The following is a 23,468-nucleotide window of genomic DNA, read 5'->3' on the forward strand; positions in this document are numbered from 1 at the left end:
GGCCTGTGCCTTTGACCTGCCAGCCATCAGATTGCCTTCACCCCAGGAAGCTAATGTCTCAATTGTCAGTGATAGGGATGGTGATCATCTTGACAGCCAGTGGATGTAGTGTGAATGTCCTGGGGGTGTCCAATCCAACACACAGGCATTATCTAAATAAACTCAAACTGTCAGCTTGCAGTTTTTCTTTGTTATTCCTTTTCCCCTTTTCCCCTTTTCCCCCACCTTGACTCACCTCAGAAAACCTTGTACAACCATAGCCGTGTCCGAGGCTCTTTACACAAGTGCACTTGCTTGCATATTGGTGTGCAACCATAAGTCAGGCATGCAGTACATATGTAAACGTGACAGCAGCGTATAAAATATTTTGAGGTTTATGCAATTTCGCAACCTCGTACAACGAGGTCTCAACAAGAGCCTTGTTTCCAATATAAACACTAGCTCATTATTTGCTTATTCAGTTGTCGGAATTCCAGCAACGAATTCTTATTGGAGGATCCATTGGTTTCAGTTATTGGGAAGGTTTGATTGCACAATGTCCAATCACAGGCTCTTATTCTGTAGCCGATGGCTGCCAGCGCTCAAGCCGTTTTGTTTAGCACGTATCGGTAACCAACCACAGAATTCTTGTGGGCTTTTTGAACTTACTGTTTACAGTAAACTGATTGAACATTTTAAACCAGTGACCAATGAGAATGCACCTTTTTTGGTTTTTGAGGAAAATTAACATGAATGTTATCGGCCTAGACAGAAACTGAGAAACTGAAAATAAAGATGGCATGCAACCCTTGGCACCCCAAACATTTTTAAATACTGTACAGACTTTACAGACCTGAATGCTACAATCCACGGACGACGCGAATACAGATTGCGAAAACTTTTACTGTGCTCTGCATGCAGTGTCATGTAATCCGAAATGGTTACAGACTATTAATTTATCATCCTCGTACACGCAACACACGTCTGGGTACTGCACGCCGTGTGCTAGTCTTTCGGACTAGCGCACGGCAAACCGATGCGCTATCACACGGCCGTCGTCTAGCAAAACTAAGACATATCATGTGACGCGCTCTAAACCAATGAAAAGGCAGAATATTGGTAAGGGGTGTTATAAAGAGTGATAGTGAGGTCTGCAACTTAATTCAAGTAAAAGCAAATTTTTAGTGCGAGCATTTACTTGACTCTTGATAGACCATTTTTAGTGCGAGCTTTTACTTGACTCTTGATAGACCACTGGCTAGCAACGAGCATGCGCAGTGACGTACTCAAGTGAACAACTCATTTGGAGATCTAGTAAACCAATTTGGTACCACCGTATGCAACACTCCAATTGCCTTCCGCATTAATTTTTGCTGTAGGGTCACTGGTTCCCTTCTCCGCTTTACACATTGTTAGCATGATACAGGACCACGGAAGAAACCATGGTACTGCGTGGCTGGTTCCAAATGGTCAACCACAGTAGTCAAGTAATGGTCGACCAGCCTGGGTTCAAGTCAATTAATAGTCAACCTTTAGTTAACCATGGCACTCAAACTTGCTCTTTTTATAATGAGCCATGGTATAGGAACTTATTGTGGTCACAATGGATTTGATGACTCTGGGGGAGTAAATGTACTACCACATTGTGCATCGCCGGCCGTCACAATTTCTAATAGCTTTATTATTCCACACTGATTCAACTAACGTGTTGAAGGTTGTGAACCCCAATTGCAAACCCAGAAGTTATATCATCCCCCGTTCCCACTTGCGTTATGTAAAGTGAACTTCTCCAAACGCAGTATGAGAATTTAATCATTGACAGATTGTACATATGTAAAGGGGCTTGGAAGAGCTTTCATCAAAGCTTGTATCGCAATGTGGTTTACCCATAGACCTTCGGTTTACCCTGGGCTGTAGACTGGTGGAAGTGTTGTTTCCTTATGATCAGGGGAAAACAGAAATTAATGGAGCTTATCCTATTAAATTGCATTTTACCAGAGCCGTGTTCTCGCATAAAATGACCTATCGGTTTTGCAGAGTGCTGAAAATGTTTTCCTCTAGAAAGAAAGGCATGGGTGAATGTATTTATGAGTTTCCTTAAAACTAAAAACTAGTCTTCTTATCTCCTCGAATCATGAATCATTCTAGTTTCCTTACATCATTTTATGCTTAATTATCCGGATATAACAAATGTACATGCATTGCACTAAAGCGCTACTCATCTTTAACTGCTTGGAAATTGAACCTTAGAGCACTTTGGAATGATCGCCAGCCACCTAATACCTTACCTAAACAAATTTGGTGTCTGCCGTAAACTATACAATGACTACGCAATCATGGCGCTACATACTTAATGCTGAGTCACACTGCAGCAATAACGAAAACGATAACGATCACGACGCAGAGAGAACGCATTCTATTGGTTGAACTGTTCCACACAGAATACGCACACGCCTATTCAACCAATGGAAAGCGTTCTCTTTGCGTCGTTATCGTTATCGTTCTCGTTATCGCTGCGGTGGGACCGGGCCTTTAGTGTCTCTGTGATATACGTTTGCAGCAGCAAATTTTTGTTTTATTAAGGAAAGTTAGTCATATGGTTGATCAATAGGTGTTTGTAACTATCAAGTTTGTGTTGGGACCAGAGCTGTGTGTTGAGAGAGTTGCAGTGTTTTCGGTCCAAATGCAGCACAAAGCAACCTCGTTCCCAGGGGTGATCGATCTCACCGTGCTATTTTTTCCCCAGCATGCCTAGCTCGATCATTACCCCTGGAATTGGCCATAAATGTGCTATATGCTAGCACATTTAAATGAGACATTAATGAGCGTACATATTCGCACATATTTCGTCTTACAGAATGTTTTTGTTTTTGAAAAACATGTTCGTGTCATAAAAAACGCGGGCGTGATCAACACACAAATAATCTTAACACTACGCGCACTGCGCTTGACATCTAATGCATAACCAATTTCCTGAGCCAATCAGCATTGTTTCTCGTACATCCCTTCCAGGGGTTAGTGACGAGAGGTATCAATACGGCGCACTGCCCATGGTTTTTGTTTTTTTTACACAAAATGGCTTCTAATTACAAGTTATTAGTTTGGTTTCAACCCATATACACCAATGTGTGTTAGCACTGTGTACTCGGTACTTTCCTAAGCCTCTGTGAAACAAAAATCCCAGGCATATTACTCGGGTGAGATTCAAACCTATGACCTTTGCAGTGTCTAATTGCAAGTAATAGCTAATGTATCGCTCTGATGTGGACACTGCAGTTTCATTTTGTAGGTGCTCCTTTGGGTCAAAGTTTTATTTAAACGGGTTTAATTTGCGGATTTCGCTAAGGGGGGAGGGGGAAGTGAGAAACCTGCTGGTCGACTTTTTTTTCTTATATAAACATACAGTCCAGTCGAGTCAAGGGAAAATAACAATATCCTGGATATACTTTGTACATATTCTTGGAAAAGGAAATCATCATTGCAGCTCAACAATCAGCAAGTCATTTCTGAGAAATGGCATTAAGTCTGTCTCACGATCTTTACTTCACTGACCTTCACCTATGTAGCCCATGAGGGGAACATATCATCACTGACATCTTGAACTGATACAAATGTAGACACCAGTAAAACTTTAAGTCAAAGAAAACTTCATCTTAAGTTGAAAGCTTTATCCTGCAAAGTTTTTGAGTGTTTTCCATTAGCTTTCTTACACTTGATGCTTTGATTTTGAAACAAGTATCGTAATTTCCTTGTGGATAAGACGCGTCTTACCTGACTTCCAAATGTCCAAACAAAATAACTGCGTCTTATTTTCTGATATGCCTCGTCTTATATCGATTGAGTTCATTGTGATGATCACTACGTGAAATCTTACATTTTTACTGTAAAATAATTCTACTTGTTAAGTCATATATCTTCAAATAAAACCTGAACCGTTCATATTGTGTAGTTTTAAGACGCTTTGACGAAACGTACCGACAGGAGAACAATGTCTTGCCATGCTACGGCCCGCAATGAAAAATAATAATGTTAGGCACAATCATGAAGATGGACTTTTTTGAAATTTGCACAAGCTGCCGTTATTTAAAGGCTCAAAAGAGAGAGTAAATGGACAATCAAATACTTACCAAAAAAGACTTGAGCCATCAAGCTACTTGCTAAGTCAAATGGCTCGGGGTATCAAATCTGGTAAATGTACCTGTGACCACCAGACTACACACAGAATGGGCACATGTAGGTCAAGGTTAAGGAAGAGTTCAATCAAAGCCATTAAATTGCTGACCCACTCTAAATGCTGTGAATCATCATTTCGGGTTACTTTGGATTGGAGCTAGTGCATGTAAACATGGAAAGTTACAGAATCTATTTCTTCTTATTTTTTCAAGAGGGACTAATAGCTCTTGACCCTCTCCTATTGCATCCTGCCCCCTGGAGCTTCCAGTTGATAGTTTTACTGAGTAGCCTAAACATACCAGGTTAAGAACCGGGCCCAATTTCATAGCGCTGCTTAACGGTAAGCACTTTATTGTGCTTACTGTAGCAAAAAAACAAATTGCTTAATGGAAAGCTTGTTTCACAGGTTAGCAAGAAAATTAGATGGTCATCTAGCTCGTTCACCGTGGATACATTGTTACGTCATTAATTTTCAGGCAGCAAGCAGTTGCAGGTCAGCTTACCTTTGCATGTGCTTGCAATTGAAGCATTGCTATGAAATGGAAATCTTACAGTAAGCACAAAATCCGCTGTTCAGCAGCGCTTTAAAGTTGGGCCCTGAATATAGAAAAATTTTGTTCTTGAAAGGGCACAGCAATTTTCCTTTGGTATGGGGCACCTTTTTGAGGAAAATGCGAAACTTGCATTGGAACTTTGCAAAGGGCACCGCAGCAAATGCACAGGGCAACGTGGCTTTGCTAAGGGTGCCAAGGGTTATTTTTAAGACGAAAAGAAAATGAAAACTGTTTAGATGAAATTTGTTAGGATGGAATCTGTTATTGGTTATTTCTTTTGTGTTTTGTTCCTGCAGCCTGAAGACTATGCCAACTACCCCATATCAGACAAAGAAGAGAGATTCCGATCATTTGCATCCATCGATTACAATGGCCAAATCTACATGACAATGCAAGATTTCCTGGAGTCTGTCACTGAAGAAAATCCAAGACGTAAGTTGAACCATGTCCATTGTAATTATTTCTTAGTTATTATAGAGGGTTTCCGATGGAAATAATGTCAACAATGTTGTGGATCAGTTCAACCAATTCTACCCTCCATGGTTCAACTGTGTTGTGGGGTCCGGGATTTGGAACAGGTGCAATCACTGACTCAATTTGTATGTTAGCATGTAAACATGAACTTGAGAAGAACACAGGAGACCAGGGACCTATGTCATCTTGTAAGACATGGTCAAGGTATTGACGACTTGTACAAAAAGTCTGCATTAATGCAAGTCTGGACTGTGTGTGTGATGGATACTTTGCCCTAGATTTCCCTGTGGGGGTCATATAAAGGAATGATATCAATGTCACGTTAATATACTCACCAGTCAAGGGGGGAAAAGCTGCACGGTGACTGGTTAGATTAGGCAGAATATCTTCAAGCAAGGTGTGCCCGCCTTCTCCAGTTTGACCGCACCTCCTCACCCTGAGACAAGATAACATTTCTTATAAAGGGGAGAGCAGAGTTCAGGTTCCATTTTTTTGCATCCAGCTATAAGGCATTAAGGAAACATGTTATTGCAGCTGTTTTTAGGAAAAAGCGCTGCAGTGAAATACCCCCGACAATTACACCCCAAAGATGTGATTAGATGACTTGTCAACGGCAGCCCTATCCAGACTGCCCTGTGCATTTTGAAACCAGACGGCTCAATACGCTCAACTGACATTCCAGTTGAGATCAAAATAGGTGGGCTTCAAACACAAGACTCGTTTATTGAAAGTAACATTAGGGCGGAATTCAGTTTTGGTGGGATTCGGTTTTAACATGTGACCTGACCTGCCCCGGCTTTGGGTGCAGCTATGAAGTGTAAGCCTAGGTATTTTTTCCTCTACGTTTGTGTGGATTGGGTGGTATGACTTTTTTTTGTCTTTGGCATGACTGGTTGAAGTTTTTCAGAGTGGAAACGACAGTTGTTGCAAGCGACTTTTACCTGCTGTTTAGGCACCACTCTGCCTGAACACACACAGTGGGGTGGGGACCTGTTACACTTGGCCTACCATGTCACAGCCTATCTGTGATCTCAGCGAAAGCGTTAATGTAGGGTCAATATTATTTAGGATTGGTCTGGGGCGAAATGGAGGCGGCTTGAGTTTGATTGATCAATTTGGATGGGTGTAATTCAAGCAGCGATTGGCTGGAATGTCACTGCTGTTAATTGTGAAACAAACCAACGTGCATTTAATATCACTACCCCTTACATGGAGTCAGTTTTTATCATCTTTGTGAAGTTTTTTTCTTTTGCTGCATTTGTATGGACCTTTCGAACTGTTTTCAATGTTATTTTTATTTTTTGTAATTTGCTGTAATTTGGGGGGAATTTTGTTGGAATTTGCGCCTTCAAACATCATTGGATGGATGGAGATGGCGCACAAGAAATGCTATAAATTATTATTATATTATAACACATTTATATAACTTTAAAATGCAGTCAAGGATAACAACACCTTCTGTGAACTCTTATCTAGTCTTGTAAAACCAGATTCTTCTTTATTTGTTTCTAGTTTAAACTCTTGAGTTAGGTCTCAGAAAACAGTTTGAGAACAAATCGTATCGAGTAATAATATGTTTTCTTGTCCTTGACATTGCATTATGATGGGTGTTCGTTGCAAGGGGTATGACACACAGTTAAGTTCAAGAAGTCCTGGGCTAGATTTCACAAAGCAAGACAATTCATCTTAAGTAGGTTTGTCAGTATTACCATAGGGAATTTGTATTGTGACATCACACTTAGCTTTGCACTACTATTAATTTGCAGTTAAGACCAATTTTAGCTCTTTAGAAATATCGACCCCAGGTCAGCATAATTCTGTTTGTCATGTCTGCTTTTGGAATCTATAGTTACTAGCTTAGGATTTGTGTACTAACCAAAAACTAACCAAAGAACAGATGAAAAAGTTCTCTACCCCTTCTAAAAACATAAACTTTAAAACAAAGTATGCGTGTTACCGTGAGTTAAATAAACATTCCTACTTGCTGTTGCAGTGACACTTTTGTCCAGGCTTACACTTTTGATAATTGTCAAAATCCAGTCTTCTCACTTGGTGTATCTCAACATATGCATAAAATAACAAATCTGTGAAAATTTGAGCTCGATTGGTCGTCGGAGTTGCGAGATAACTATGAAAGAAATAAACACCCATGTAACACAAAGTTGTGTGCTTTCAGATGCTTGAGTTTGAGACCTCAAATTCTAAATTTGAGGTTTCGAAATCAAATTCGTGGAAAATTACTTCTTTCTCAAAAACTACGTTATTTTAGAGGGAGCTGTTCCTCACAATGTTTTATACTATCAATCTCTCCCCATTACTCATTACCAAGTAAGTTTTTATGCTAATAAATATCTTGAGTAATTACCAATAGTGTCCACTGCCTTAAACTCATTATGATATGGGTCTTGTAAAATAAGTTCTGATTCGAGTAAAAATTCTGAGTTAAAAGCCCTGTGGCCTTGTGGATATTTCCCCCAATCCACTTCGCTCATACATTACCTGTAGAGCGAATTACTACATTTGCATATTTTCTAGACCGGCAGGTATAATTGCTAATGGGTAAGAGTTTACCAATATAGTCCCTACAGTGGCCACCCCATAGAGCCCACACAAGCGTGGCCCGTGAACCATCCTATTTTCTTTTAGCGGCGGTAGTGGTAAGATGTGCCCTGATTTTGCAATATGGAACTTACTCTATAAGAAAACCGATAATGGGATTAAAGCGTTTAGCAATATGGACATCAAACTGGGCAGATGGTGACTGGAACTGACAGTTTAAACTCCCACTCCCTCCCTCCAAAAACAAATACACACTCATGCCATTAAAACAGGCATCTTCCCTATACCCCCTATTCCTGCTACGTCAATCAATCAATCAATCTATCAATTGCATCCATTTCTCTTGTTTTTATTTCAATTCTAAACCTCTAAAAACGAAGCTACTCAGCTTCGGCCTTAATATCTTATCTAGCGGTGAATTACATCCTGAATAAAGATTGCACGTTCAATAATTTTGGGAATAACTCCTGACGTGAATTGTCATCATCTTGACCCATATCAATGGAGGTAGGAAATCAGAGTCAATGTGGAGGCAAACTGCCTGCTCTGTCCTGTAATCCCTTCCCTTTTATTAAATGCCACCTTAAATTTGTTTCACGGGGACTGTTTCCTTATTTCCAAGATCACAGGATTGATAAAATGTTTGTTTATAGCCACGGAATACAGCCCAGGGGAGGCCCCATGAGATTTTTACCCCATGGCTACCTCGGCTCCCACCTACCCTTACCTCGGCCCCCACCTACCCTTACCTCGGCCCCCACCTACCCTTACCTCGGCCCCCACCTACCCTTACCTCGGCCCCCACCTACCCTTACCTCGGCCCCCACCTACCCTTACCTCGGCCCCCACCTACCCTTACCTCGGCCCCCACCTACCCTTACCTCGGCCCCCACCTACCCTTACCTCGGCCCCCACCTACCCTTACCTCGGCCCCCACCTACCCTTACCTCGGCCCCCACCTACCCTTACCTCGGCCCCCACCTACCCTTACCCCAGAGCAGTGGTGGCTATTCCCTGAGGCTATGCTAGGGTAGATCAAAGGTAGAACGATCCTAGTGTGAAAGGGTTTCCCACCGGGGAACAGAGTAATGTGAAAAGGGCATTTTATCCAGTCAGAAATGCCTACTTTAAAGCCATTGGACACTTTCAGTAAACAGTATTGTCCAAAGGCCCACACTTCGTGTATCACAACTTATATATAAAATAACAAACCTGTGAAAATTTAGGCTCAATTGGCCATCGGAGTCGGGAGAAAATAACGGGAAAACCCACCTTTGTTTCCGCACGTTTCGCCGTGTCATGACATGTTTTTAAAAATAAATCCGTAATTCTCGCTATCGAGAATTGATAATTTTTTTAATGTTTTCTCAAAAAGTAAAGCATTTTCATGGAATAATATTTCAAGAGAAGTCTTTCACCATTACCTTCTGTAAACCCTGGAAGTTATTTATTAATCTGTGAACCCTTTTTTTCTTTTATGTTCCAAAAGTGTATAATGGCTTTAAAGCACCACATTACCAAATATATGAATAGAACAACAAGTATATTTGGGGCCTTTGCAACACACATTTTTGTAGCATGATCAGTTTTGCAGTTAACACAAATTCTATCAAGGCAACAATTATTAAATGTTGTATTTTTTTAATTTAGAAATGATACCTTGGATTGAAAGTTTTGAAGATGGTGGTTTGAATATTTAACGCCTGGAGTTAAGAAATGACCCAGGGTCTACAAATGGCACTGACTCATTAAAGGCAGTGGCCACTATTGGTATCTGAAAGCACACAACTTCGTGTGACCATGGTGCGAGAAGGGTGTTTTTTCTTTCATTAATATCTCGCAACTTTGATAACCGATTGAGCTCAATTTTCACAGGTTTGTTATTTTATGCATATGTTGAGATACACCAACTGTGAAGACTAGTCTTTGACAATTACCAATAGTGTCCAGTGTCTTTAAATATGTGCAAGGAAAGGTAATGCATGTCCGGTTCAAGCATACTGAGCACATCAACCGATAGTCTTTTGTAATTGTGGCATAATAAGTAACTGAATAGATTTGTTTGGCTAATTTAAGAGTTGCAAACTAAATGTAAGAATCAATTTTTTATTACAAATTTGGGGTCATCAATTGAAAACTTTTTTGAGCATATTAAAGCATTTATAGGTAAAAAAGTGACATGTATTTTTCTGCTGACCTTTCAGTAACCAACCTACATGTAACACTTAATTTGTGTCTGTTTGGTAGTTGGTACTTTCTACTAATATGTCATCATCACCATTAGTAGCTTGTCCTAGCTGGAAGTCGTGTACAGTATCAAAGAAAAATTCACTTTCCCCTTTGTCTCTCAGCACATGTAAGTTGGATACAAAAGCCCATTATAAAGCAGTTTGTGGTTGTAATGTTAGACTAAAACAACATTTTCAAAATGGCAGTCTTACAGCCAAAACACCCATATTTAAAAGTACTTAAGGAACTAGATGTTTGAATATTCAGTGGTTACAAATTCCACAAATGAGGAGCAGCTATGATTATCATGCCTCTTATAACATAGTTGCACAATATAGTTGCACAGAATGTATATTTTTTATATGTTTTATTGGTACATACAGAACATGTGAAAAAGAAACAATAAACTTAAAGAAAGACTTAAGAAAGTTGAGTAAATGCTTCAACTATCCTAGGAGGCAAAACACATAGTCACTATACCTGTTGTTCCTCATAGGATAGATAAGTTAATGCCTCAACCATCCTAGGAAATACCTTTATTAAAAAAAACATATTTTTTCCTAGGATAGAAAAAAACATATTTATTCCTAGGACAGTTAAGGATAAAATCCCAGCTAAGATCAGGGAAACCTCAAGCTCATTAGAAAGAACATTGGATGCACCTTTTTGTTTAGTTTGAGGACAGGAAATCTGAGGGAGAAACAAACTGGAGAACAGAAAGTAGTTGTTTCTTACCCTTGAATCTTTTTTGAGAAAATATACAATACTTTCTTTTAATTTATGTTTTTCATAATTTTGTATATAGACCCATTGCGAACTTGAAACTAGGATCGCTGCAAAAATGTAGCCAATTCAGAGATGGCACTTTATCTGAAATTTCATGTTTTTATATCAGGTAAATGTGCACCAACTTTAATGCTTTTCACACTAAGTGCACACTTATGTCATATCATAACACTTACTATTATTATTTCTTTTTTCAAAACATCGCAGCCCTGGCTGAATTGAGTTTAAAATACAGAGATTTATAAAATATAGACCTGGCATTAAGACCATGGAGGAAGGACTTGAATATTTGCTGTTAGATTTCCAGTGTCGTGGTGTATTTGCTCAGGTCTTGATGTTACAGTATTTTTAGTGATGCTCTTTTAACCTCCCGTGTTTGCATCACAAATCCTGTCTTGGTTGCTGTGATTTATTAGAGGTTTTCCAAATACCCTGCGGGAAATGAAAAGCCCCCGAAACTTCTGAATCAGATGCTGTGCTTGTATCACTACACGGGGGTCAGAGACAAGAGCCCCCACAATCAAGTGTGTTGTTCTTGTGCTTGTAAACCAGCCAGACAGATATGCGTGACTTGGCCCAGCTCCATCTCCGCACAAACAGAAAAGCTACACAAACAAATCCCTCCACTACTTAGCCCTTTCTAATGAGGCGCATTGTTTTTTGCCGAACCTTTTAAGAGGCTCCTAAGCTGTAAACGAGGCAAGAAAAACACATTAAAAGATTTTTTGCTGTCTCCTTCAGACTGCAACTGCCGACTGAATTCAGTCCAGTGGATGTATTTGTTAGTGTTTACAGACTCACCACCACTCCTTGGATGGTTTGAGGCAGGAGTACACCAGTCGGCCTTCATATTGTCCCCTTTTTGTACATTTTGTTTATTTTGAATTTAAATTGAAAATCAACAGGGAACCTTGTAAAAAGATGAAAGCTTTGACCTAGATTAACGGCAAATATAACTTCTCTGACTTGTCGTCACTTCTCATTCTCTGCTACAGAGTGCCTATAGTGTGTAGGATTTATTGTTCCATTTTCACACCCAAGAGAAAAAAAAATCATCTGAGATCTTGATCTAAACTCGGATTAATTTGTCTCTGGAATATTTACAGCGTGTCTAAACCAACCGGGTAGTGACCAGAGCTAGATTTTGTTGAATCTTTTTGTTTTCCCTTCCAAATATAGAGTTGTTAATCGGCCTGATCTGAGCAACTTGTATCTTTAATCATCTTTCTGTCTTGGCAACACAACTTACTGTTTGTTTCCTTAAGGTCTAGAAGCAGCTGTAAAGTAGCCTAGTGCCATAACAGTTTCCCTATTCACTGCCACCCACCATATGTGACATTGACGTTGCATCAAACGATCTCTCCCGCTCGCCCTATCTGTGTACCCTAAACGTCCCATCATTTACACCGGGTCGGCATAAATTTAGCCGCCGTATTTTGTCACCAGGGTTTGTTTTTTCTTTGATTGACCCAATTTTCCGGTCATGTTTCACTTATAAAAGCAAGAGACTTGTACTGCAGTCGGTGATCTTGTTTTTGGTGTTTTGTTTTTTTATACCTGAATCCAATGATGGTAGTTGGCAGTATTTGGATAAGGTCACGGTGTTCGGTTGCGCAAGACTGCTCTGGGTCCTCACACTTTTTGGGTCAGCGGTGGTGGGTGGTGCAAAGAAGAGTTTGCCATCACCAAGAAAACAAATTCTCCAAAGAAGATGTAAACATACACCGGGAAGACAGAAAGAGACAATTTATAGTGTTTATTGAGCCTAAGTGAAATCGCTAGAAAGCTTTGCAGTGGGTCTTAGGGTTATAGTAGGTAGGTGAAGGTCTCCCTACTGACGAAGGAGATACTGTATATTTTAGCCTGATGGGATTTTTAGTCAGAGTACTAATAATAGAAGTGACCAGTGAACTTTAGTGATTTTCTTGGAACCCTACTCATGAATGTATCTATGAGCTCAATTTGCTTAGTAGGAACCTTACCTGTAAAGTTGATTGATTATGGCTTGTTTGTTTCAGATGTTATCTTTGGTAAGGAAACTTTTTGAAGAGTGTGTAGTATAATTGTAGTGTGGTAAGGAAAATTCTTGTTATAAAAAAAGTATCTCTTGTACTAAAATAACGTATTTGAGTATTCACTGTGTTTAAAAGAAACTCTTTGTCAGATAATTTTTTTCTGATTGAGGGGGGAAATGTACTAGAGTGGGATTTGAACTTACGACCTCCAGATTAGCGTACCAGTGCTCAACCAATTGAGCTATGTAACTCTATATTGTTACATTTATTGTAGAGGAAAATCTCCCATTTCACATGCAATTTCTACTATTTTTCTCTTCCAAATTAGATGGGCCTAAATTAAAACAAAATTTTGTGAGACTTCACAATTGACTTTAGCTAGACTCATCAAAAGGGCCACACCATGACTTATTGACAATAGACATTTTCATTTAAATAGTAACCTCTAATCTTTTGCATGCTGAAAACTTTTGCAATATTTTGAGGTGAATTCCGTTGTTTACTCAATAATAACATTATCCTACACTCAAGCTACCCTGGTAATTTTGATTTTATACTCTTAGCCCACACAACAGACCTATTTTGTCATGGGCAGTTATCATCAGTTCGTTAGCCAGCTCATTGATGATTAAATGAAAGTGGCAGACGGAAATGCTAAATTAATGGCATGTAATCCAATTTTGGCAATCACTGAGGAACCTGTGACATTTGCATCATTCCCAGCCCTTTGACCTTAACAATATAACCCTGAAAGGGTTGTATTTGGAACATAGTCATAGAATATAAGTCTGAGATTTTGGAATTTAGACAAAATCGCGTCAAGTTGGCTGAAGGTAAATTAGTCAGGAAGTGGAGAAATATCGGAATTAACTAATAAAGAAAGGAACAAAATAAGTCAATAGTCTTAAAATAACAGGAAACCATCACAAACCTGTAGATTGAATATAGCTTCCCCCTGACAAAGATTGTAAAAGTTCCCAGGGAGAAAAACAATTTACAAACAGCAAGTGATTAAATTCCACCAATGGTAAAAGACTTAATTAGAGGTTACATGGACCGTGAATTTCAGGATAGGAGTTTACCTCTTGTAAGGGGCACTTCTGTGAGGAAAATGTAAATTCGTATTTGGAACTTTGCAGAGGACACCACCACAGCAAAAATTACACAGGGCACCAGGGCAATAGACCGATCCATTAAGCTCAGCCCCATTGACCAATCACAACGCAACGAAGGTCCGACACTAAAGTCCGACATGCGTGCGCGACAGAGTTGTGCAGAAAGGCATTGGAGAGCCCCACGTGTTCTTGCTCACACGTGCGTGGTGGGCGGAGCCTACTGGATCGGTCTATTGCTGTGTGGGTGCTGTGGGTTATTTTGAGACCTGAGGTTACGAAACCTATGTGCAGCGACAACAAAATTACTGATAAACTGTATCACCAACATCAGGCATATGCAGTACAAGTTTGGAAAATTGTTAAATAGTCCTTTGAGCAATACAAGAATTATGCCGATTTGATATCCCCAATTTTCCAAAAGGTATTCAAAGTGTTCCACAATTTAGAGGCTCCTGTGGTATTATCGCCTTTATCTTATTGAACTTTCATTGGGTGCCTGCCCTGCCTGCCACGTGTTCCCGGTATAATTGTGCGCAAATTATTTACAGGGCCAGGTTTTGCAGCCTGCGTGCAGACTGTCTTATGGAGATCAATGAATCATCTACCCAGCCTGTCAGATTTCATCACTGTGCCATTGCTGTTGCCATTTCTAGTGTTGTGTTTGATTCGTTGGACCATGAACGATAGTTGGCCGGGAACAAGGGATAAGTGAGAAACGAGATCGAAGCTAACAGGGTGATACTTTGGTAGATTCGCAGAGGGGAACATTTTGGTCTGTTTTCCCTGCCTCTGTTGGCTACTTAATAAAACAAAAGTGCCCATTTATGAAAGTGGCTTGAGGAGGGATTGTGGACTTGATAAACAAATGAGTTTACGGTATCCTAGAACTTGTAAAGTGGTCCCTTATATCATCACCGCTTAAAGGCATTGGACACTATTGGTAATTGTCTAATTAGCATACACTGTTTCGAGAATCGGGAATACACCACACATTTTGACATGAAGAGAAAAGTTCTTTTCTAAAACTTGACGCCGTCCCAACAATTTTTCCAGCTAGTTGGAAGTCGAAGAAGGTACCTAAAAAGACGTGATGAACATAAAGGAGCGTTTGCCTCATATGAATAAATTCGGGTATTGTTTCAACTTTGAGGGCATGTTTTTAGCTTGCGCCAAGCATTACTTTCTTGTGTTTGAACTGCATGCGATTCACTGTGCTGGGTAATTTGAGTGGACCGTCCGCACAACAGCCATACAGTGCGTGCAGTTTGCTCCGTGACCGTAGTTCTGTATGTAGGCATCATACTGATCAGGTATCAAGACGTAGTGTACGGGGCCAGACTACACATTTTATGAACAGCGCCCTCTCGGGTCGGGCCTACTTATAAATTTCTAAATAAAATGGAAACTTTTTTTGTTAGAACCTTAGTTCACTGTTTATTCATATTCCACTCATCAAAACACATATTTTAATGACAAAAGACGTATTTTGACAAAATATCACTTCCAGGTGACTTTCAGGAAAGTTCTCTGCATAAAATTGACCCATCAAAGTTAAGGGTTTTATTTTTTTATAGTACAAATTTAAGGAATTGAGCATATGGACTGTCCAAACTTTGACAATCGTTTGACATCTGCCAATCAAAAACCCCTTTAACCCAAACCAATTTCTTTTAATTTAATAAGCTAGGCTCTTTGATAATCTTTTCTGGCGCTGAGGATACTGTTCTAAAAAAATCTCCTTGGAATCTATATAAATTTCAGGGGTTTTTACCAAAAGGTGGACTTGCCATCATTTAAATGGTACCTCCTAAGATCTCGGTCCCAGTTTCAGACTCTTTTTGTCAGCAGTGACTCTCATATCTGATTGTTTCAGTGAGCATGGAAGACCACTAGACTTTTTAGAGATTGAAAACTCTACCTTTGTCAGAGTTGTTGGTCCTTATCCGATAATAAATTGGTCTTACTTTTAGTTTAGTCTGTTATCTCAGCTTCTGCCCCAAATTTGTCACATAGGTAACCGCCATATAAAGATAGTAAAGTTATGAAGAGATGAACCTATTTAGTTTTGCAGTCCTATTGTTTCCTCCCATTGTTTAGTAACGAGAATTAGACTTGTTTGTTTGTACTGTTTGTTGTTTTTTGCAGTTTTTTTTCGATTGACAGTATTTCCTTTCTTTTCGTAACATACGCCTACCCTATAGGAAGTGTACGTAGTATTGTCAAACTTTGATTGAATGATCAAAGCGTGGGAGAGTTAGGTGTATGATGGACCAACGTCAACTTATCATCATAATAGTATAATAATACAAAGACTGTAATTTGACCTTGAGAATTCACAAGATGCACAAGACCAAACTAAGACCATGTCTACGTAAACAAAAATCTTTACTGTGTCATTGCACAATATATTTTACTATTATTGTTTTGTTTAATTAATTTTGGTTTTACCCATTGACACCGATGTGTTCTAGCAATGTAAACTCAGTACTTACCCGAGTTCTGTGAAAAAAATCACAGGCATATTACTCAGGTGGGATTCAAACACAAGACCCTTGCAATTCTAGAGCAGTGTCTTACCAGTCTCTTTTGAATTTCATGGTAATAATGGAATAAAGTAAAGACAACTAAAGTCCCCTTGTACCAGTGTTTTTCTTTCTCTTTTGAGAAATTGGGGTAATGTCTTACAGACAATAGGCTTGAACCTTGACTATAAGCCACCTCCCATATGACGGAGACATTGAAAAACAATGAAAGCAGCCTGTCAGTATCTTGTTAATTATCCTCATTTGTACAACAAAAGGATGGTAGGATTTCACAATAACCCTGTGATACTGTGCCAGGGTAACCATGGGGTTAAAGAAAACCTCCCAGGCTGCATTCAACAGGATAACTGTGTATGCCGTTATGGACAAACATTGCTTTTGATATACAAAGGTGAACAACTTCCTTTTCTCATTGGTGCGAGTTTCCGGAAGTAGCCAAGCCAGTCAACATTGATTGTGGCCAATTCTAGTATTATTGTATTTCCCATGGTCAGTGATTATCTATGACACAACACAGTAGTAAAGCTCAACTGTATAGCTTCATTTGCGGTTAATGTGGTTAACTCATTGCCACTGACTTCACTTGACGTTCAGTCAAGAGAAATACCTGTTGTAAATACAAAGTACTGCAACAATTAAAAGCAGATGGACCATTGGACATTTGTATTGTTGGCTTTAATTTAATCTAAAGAAATTAGGTAAATGTCCATCATTTTGTGTTAAGGATATACAGGCTTTGTTTTTTACAACTTTGAACTGTTCATATGAAAAGCCTGCCAGGCGAATAATTGATAATTGTACAGCGCTGTTTCATGTTTGCCCTTACATACATTAATGAAAAAAGACTTGTTTCCTATAGTCACTCAACATTGGAAAAGTACGATCACCTCAGTACTAATTAGAAACAATTGAATAAGTTTTTAATTGAAAAAACAAACTTGTTTGTTTGTCATTGAAGGTCAAACTGAACTTGTTTTAAATCAACATGGTCACCTTTCACCAGGTTAACTTTTGCACAGTATACATTGTGCGTGAGAAGACTTCCTTGGCAAACAATGAGTTAAAAGATTCATTAGAACCCTTCTATAAACAGAACTCTAGGAAACGGTTTATGAAACTAAACACCTTCTGGATATGTATTATTGTATTTCTATCATCAATAGTATGATTTAATACTATATTAAATTTGAAATTTAATATCTATTTGATCGTTGCAGGAACCCGCTGCTAAAATATAGCATTCGAACTGCCTCTAGCTACCAGGCAATCTCGGTGGTCTAGTTGGTAAAACCCTGCTCTAGAGTTGAAAGGGTCGTGGTTTCGAATCCAATTTGAGTATTATGCCTGTGATTTTTTTCACAGAACCCGGGAAAGTACTGAGTATATACAGATCTAACACACATCAGTGTAAGGGTAAAAATAAAGTTATAACTAGCTTGATGTTGACTTAGTTTTAAGTACTCATTAGTAATGGAACCTATTAGTAAATTAAGGCCCTTTGTTTTCAGTGTCAAACATCACATACAAACTAATGATTTTTTAATTATTTTGTATAACTAATGAGTGTTTGTTTTTTTAAACCTCATTGGGTTCCGGCTCTGGGCTCCATTAGAAAGATCATGTAAAATGTACACTACTCCAAAATTTATGCCAGAGCCGGAGCTAGCATTGATACCAAGGTTTGGATTAGGCCCTATGAGTAGTTCAGTACAGAATGCTTTAAAACGATACACAGAATTGCCAATAAAATAACAAAATTGTTACATGTAGAGCGAACTACTGCATTTGCATATTCCCTAGACCAACCGGTGCGGGCGCTAAAAGTTTGCTCGTAGCACCCATTTTAAGGCCCTATTACAGTATATAATCCTATAAAACAATACACAAAATTCTCAGTGTAAAATAATTAAATAATTTTAGTTTGTGGCATGGCCATTTTGCACCTCGTTGCACAACTTGTCAGATGCATGTATAATGTCTACATTAAGAGCAAAATATTGGATTGTGTAGGCCTAGATACTTTTTCTGTCACCCATTTTTGTTGTTGATGTATTCCCATTTTATCATTATCCTCTTCATTGGTAACGATGTCGTTTAATGCATACCATTCGCCATGTTATTATTGCAAAATAGTTGTTGGCAATAAATTGATGGGATCTCGTATCAGAAAAAAATACGGTACAGGAAAGGGATGTTGAAAATAGGAAGAGCAGTGTTACGAAATCTAGCAAGTTCCATTGTTGATTTTCCACGGAATGACGTAAGTCTGTGAGGAAATATGATGTCAAGGATGCTTATGTATTTATTCGAGACAACAACTACAAGGTTTTATTGAGCAAGACCTTGGGCAGTACTTTTTGGGGCCCCAGTGAAAAAACGGTACCTGGGACATACAAAATGCTGGTATCAAGTTGACCCCCCCCACCCCACCCCCAAGAAAAGAAGCTTCTGAAGTATTGTTATTTTCCCGAGTATATAAACATTACTACAAACATCTATATCTGAATATTGGTATTAAATTTATATGCCTTCAAATTTGTTTTAATAAACTCAAGCAAAAGTTAATCAACTTAAGTAACTGACTTTGTGTATGGCTATACAGTTACACAGGAAAACAATCAAATGGTACCAAGAAAAACCTGACTAAGAAAAACTACCAACAACTGTATTACTGTGTTTGCCAATGGTGACCATTACCAGTGTAAACGCATGGTAGACTTTGGAAAAGTTTTTCTTCTCATGAACCCACTATTTGAATAATTAAAAACAAAGACCGCAGTAAAATTAGGTCCTATGTGTGAACCAACCCAAATTCTATTTTATTGCCATTGTTCTAAGACATACTTTAACTGTCAATTTTGACATGTTTGTGATAGAATTTCATCTGCTCCAATTTTTGTGATCTTTATCAATTTGCCAGTTTGTTAAGCTAGGCTGATATAGTTAATAAATCATGTCGGTTTTATTGTAAATGAAAAATACCATGGTTGAAGAAGTTCATGGATTTAAAAACATCCCAAGTCCGACAGCCACTAATTTGTTAAGTGGTCGTTGCCACCACAGACACCAACCAAGGTTGGACAGTTATTATTGTTTCTCCTGGAAAATAGGCTACAGGTATTTGGGGTATGGCCAGAAAGTAGCACATACTATTACCAGCAGATCATTATTTGGCAAGCCTGACCAATTACAGCCAATCAATCACTTAAAGCTGAGATTCCATGGGTAGATTAGCACCAAATGGTGACAGGTTGTGCCTTAAGGGATGGGGGAGGGAGGTTGGGTGGACCTGTGACATTTTTAAAGGACAATTCTAGTCTGTTTACACAAAGCATGTTTTTATATTGATGTCTCTAACTTAGCGGTTTTAACCATAGAGCAAGGAACCTACCCTTAGCTGTCAATGCATTTGAAAAGGGATATTTTTGTATATTTGACCAGTTAACACCACCAGGAATGTAGCTACAAAGTAGCCACTTTAATTCTCTCTACTATCTTGGCTGTTCATCAGGGTCATCAATTACCCCCCAACTGCACCCATGGGCTTTAACCAATCTGTTAATTGAGGCCCTAATTGAGAGCAATTAGGACCAGTCAAAACTACTACTTTTAGGTTTCCAAATAAAGCCACGATTTCAAAACCATAATCAAACCATCAAACCACAACCAATCCCTGAGAAAGTTCCAATGTCTTCTGCTTCCTCTCCTGGGCCCAATTTCATAGAGTTACTTAAACAGTAAACATTGCTCAACAAATGTCTACTAAGCAGAAATGAGCAGGATACCAGTTAGGGATTAGAAACGTGGAATGGTAGTTTGTCTGGTAATCTTATTCCGGTAAGCATAATTTTGTTGTGCTTAGCTACTTTTTATGATCAAGCAGCTCTATGAAATTGGGCCCTGTACTGAAACTTTGGTTAAAGCATTATTTAAGAAATGTGTTAATTAGAAACTTTGCTGCTGTTACTGTCAGGTACTACTTCATCAGGCATCTGGAGGAAATATATTTGATGTATGGTCAGCTCAATCATAGAGCAAGGCTCAATCAAGATGATAGACTAAACTAATTAAGCTATTGGAATCCTTTTATCTATGTGTGTTTTTCAAAACTTTGGCGTGTCTTTTCCGGAGGATGGGAAAAAGATGGAGTAATGTATTGATGGCAGGTACTTAATTTAGTCTATGGATAGAAATAAATGATTATTATGGATGGCATGAAACTGGTTCGGAGGTTGAGTCACGGAGGAAGGAGTGTGTTTGTGCCAAGTTTATTTGTGGATCTGGTCGAAATGGGGGGGGAAAAGGGTGTGAATTTGGTACAGCTTTCTTCACCCATTGAACTTAATTTACTACAATGTACATGTTCTACAGTCTCTTTCTGGATGGTAAAAGACCCTGTTTATGGCGTAACAAATTGTTTTTAGCACCACCGCCTGCTTCTTTTAGGGTGTTTTATTAATTCAAAATTAGATTTAAAAACCATATGAGGTCCGAACTTAGCCTGTGCTGTTACACGGTTAAAAACAGATCATTAAGTGACACATTTACATTTATTCTTAGGAAAGTGGGCTATAGCAGGGTTTTAACTTAATTAGAACTTCCCAAATTACAGCTTACCAAATGAAAAAAATAAATGGAATCCAACACAAGGTTAAAGTGAACGTTTTCCAGATCAAGAGACAGCACCCTCAGGTGGTGATTAATCTAGAAGTTTCCATCATCCACCAATTTTATGAGCACCCACTCCTCCTATAACCTTGATCCCACACAATAACAAGAGAGTTCTTCCAATATGTGTTGTTATTGTTTTTGTGGCTGAACAGTTGGATATAATGACATTAGGGGCTCTATCTAGAATATGTGTGTTTTGAGTGTAAAACCATTACCACCAATTTCCTCCATCAACAGTGTGCTCACAGTTTGTGGTAAAAGTCAAGTCTGGCAAACAGGTATCAACTACAAACTCTGTTCCCATCCCAGCATAAGGAACCAATCCTCTCTCGACAGTTGCTTTCAACTTTAGAAAGCATCCAAGTGGTCACTGACCCTTTTCGTTGTTTTCCAGAAGAGGAAAAAAAATTCCATGGATGTGACAGTCGTTTACAACAACAACAAAAGCAAACCAAGATATTCTGAGGACCACTTGATTTCCTCTGACTCAAGCTGGTCTGTGATAACCAGATGTGGTGTGGATGTAATACCGGGGCCATGTAAAAAAAACCAGAGAGATAAGTGGGGGGAAATTGTCCAGCGCTTTGACACTCGAGTGGTGTTGGGAACAGAGGGTGTTTGTTAACCCGCTGAAGTACCCTGACTCATCAGGTGTATATTAACGATGAGAAGGTGTGTTGTTCAAACTTTCTTGGTATTAAAGGATTGGACAAAACAAGACAGGGACAGCCCATCGTCTGGGAAGATGAGTTGAAAACGGGATATTTCAGAATGTCTTGTGAGACTTTGCATCTGTTGTACCTCCTCCTGAGACCTTGGTCCAATTTCATAGTGCTGCTTAACGGTAATTTTCGTGCTTACTGGGGCAAGTGTGATTCATAGGTTAGCAGAAAAAAAAGGGCGGCCGTAATGCGTGTTTACCGTGGATTTGCCTTGTGACGTCTTTTATTTTCAATTGGTAAGCACCGGAAGGTTAGCATGCCTTTTCGTGTGCTTACGGTTAGCAGCGCTATGAAATGTAAATCGCACAGTAAGCCCAAAATCAGCCGCTAAGCAGCGCTATGAAATTGGGCCCTGTACACATGCAGATTTTGTCACAGAGACAGTAGTAATATGATGAGCAAAATGATATAGTGTACTGTTCTGTCAAGCTTGCTTTTGCTTGAACAAAGACATCCCTAACTATTCCTTGATTGTTCCTCTACACAAACTGAATGTCTAAATCTCTTCCACTGAAAACTTTAAGTTGTGTGAATCTTAATTGAAAGAGGGCCCAATACAGGTAACTGAATATACTTATTTATTTGTTTGTATATCCCAAAAGTATATCAACACAACTAATGAAGCAAATAAGCAACGGGGCGGGTCAGAAATAAATCACACCCAGGGGTTAGGCCTTCTTAGTGAGCACAGTTGTTGCTTTTGGATTGATATTGAAATAGCCAGGAATTTTAACAGGGAACAAATTGGACAAGAGATCAAGAGAAAAGCAGGGGGGGGGGGCAAGAGAGTACCTGTGAGTTGGAAGACCACTTTAGCTCATTTTCATGTTGTCTCTCTTATCCCCGTAGAATACAGCCCTGGGGAGGCCCCATGAGGTTTTTTTAGTCCACTGTTACCCTGGCGCACTGTCCCCACCTAGGTCCCCATTCCACAGGGTTCTGGTTGCACGGTTCTGGTTGCACGCTACACAAGAATACCCACAGGATCTATCGCTTACCCGTACCCCTATTCCAGAGCAGGGTTAGATTTTCACAGAGGTATGAACATACCCGGGGTAGATCGATCCTAGTGTGAAAGGGCCCAGCCATTATTTCCCAGGGTAGTCCCCTGGGAATACAGTAGTGTGAAAAGGGCTTTGTTTCAGGATTGATTATATAGATGACCATTGTGGTCGAATCGCGAATTTAACTGTTCAAGGGCTTTATAAGTAACTGTCTAACTCTGCAGATTATTGTATGGATTCCCCCTAAACAACAAAAGTCTGATCAGTGGTCTGCCAATGTGCACTAATGTCTAGTCTGCACAGTGTCATTTCTCGAACAAAACAAAAAACCCACTTTCAAGATGTCAGCAGAGGCTATCTAAATCAGCACTAGAGATATTGAGTGGTTCTTAAGGCCTGGTTTGACACAGATACTTGTTAGATGCAGAAGCACAAAACCCCCCTCCAAACTAATCAAGCGCGATTCATGCTGTCGGTGGCCGATCAAAAGGGGGTTAGGGAGAGAGGTAACACTGAGCTTCTTATGTGCACTTTAAAAACAATATCTTATTATTTCATGACTTCGGCGGTGCGTTTTAAGGAAACCTCATCCACGTCCCACTTTGATTAGTTGAGCTTACGGCTCAATCCGCTTTGGGCTCTAA

At 39.3% G+C, this 23,468-nt stretch overlaps 2 protein-coding genes across 8 annotated transcripts in view; one reads left to right on the forward strand and one right to left on the reverse strand.

Moving 5' to 3' along the window:
- LOC139935713 (fibroblast growth factor 16-like) overlaps positions 1-5,579 on the reverse strand; it is a 69,059-nt gene extending 63,480 nt beyond the window's left edge. Inside the window, exon 1 of the mRNA XM_071930256.1 lies at positions 5,516-5,579. The gene's annotated coding sequence lies outside the window, so the exon portion shown is untranslated. The remainder of the gene's footprint in view (positions 1-5,515) is intronic.
- Positions 1-23,468, forward strand: part of LOC139935711 (calcium uptake protein 3, mitochondrial-like) — a 201,568-nt gene that overhangs the window by 66,875 nt on the left and 111,225 nt on the right. For all 7 annotated transcript variants that reach the window (XM_071930249.1, XM_071930251.1, XM_071930250.1 and 4 more), the window contains one exon: positions 5,003-5,138. In XM_071930249.1, the coding sequence (XP_071786350.1) occupies positions 5,003-5,138 (136 nt within the window). The remainder of the gene's footprint in view (positions 1-5,002; positions 5,139-23,468) is intronic.

This window comes from Asterias amurensis, chromosome 4 (genome assembly GCF_032118995.1).
Source record: "Asterias amurensis chromosome 4, ASM3211899v1".
Taxonomy (NCBI): domain Eukaryota; kingdom Metazoa; phylum Echinodermata; class Asteroidea; order Forcipulatida; family Asteriidae; genus Asterias; species Asterias amurensis.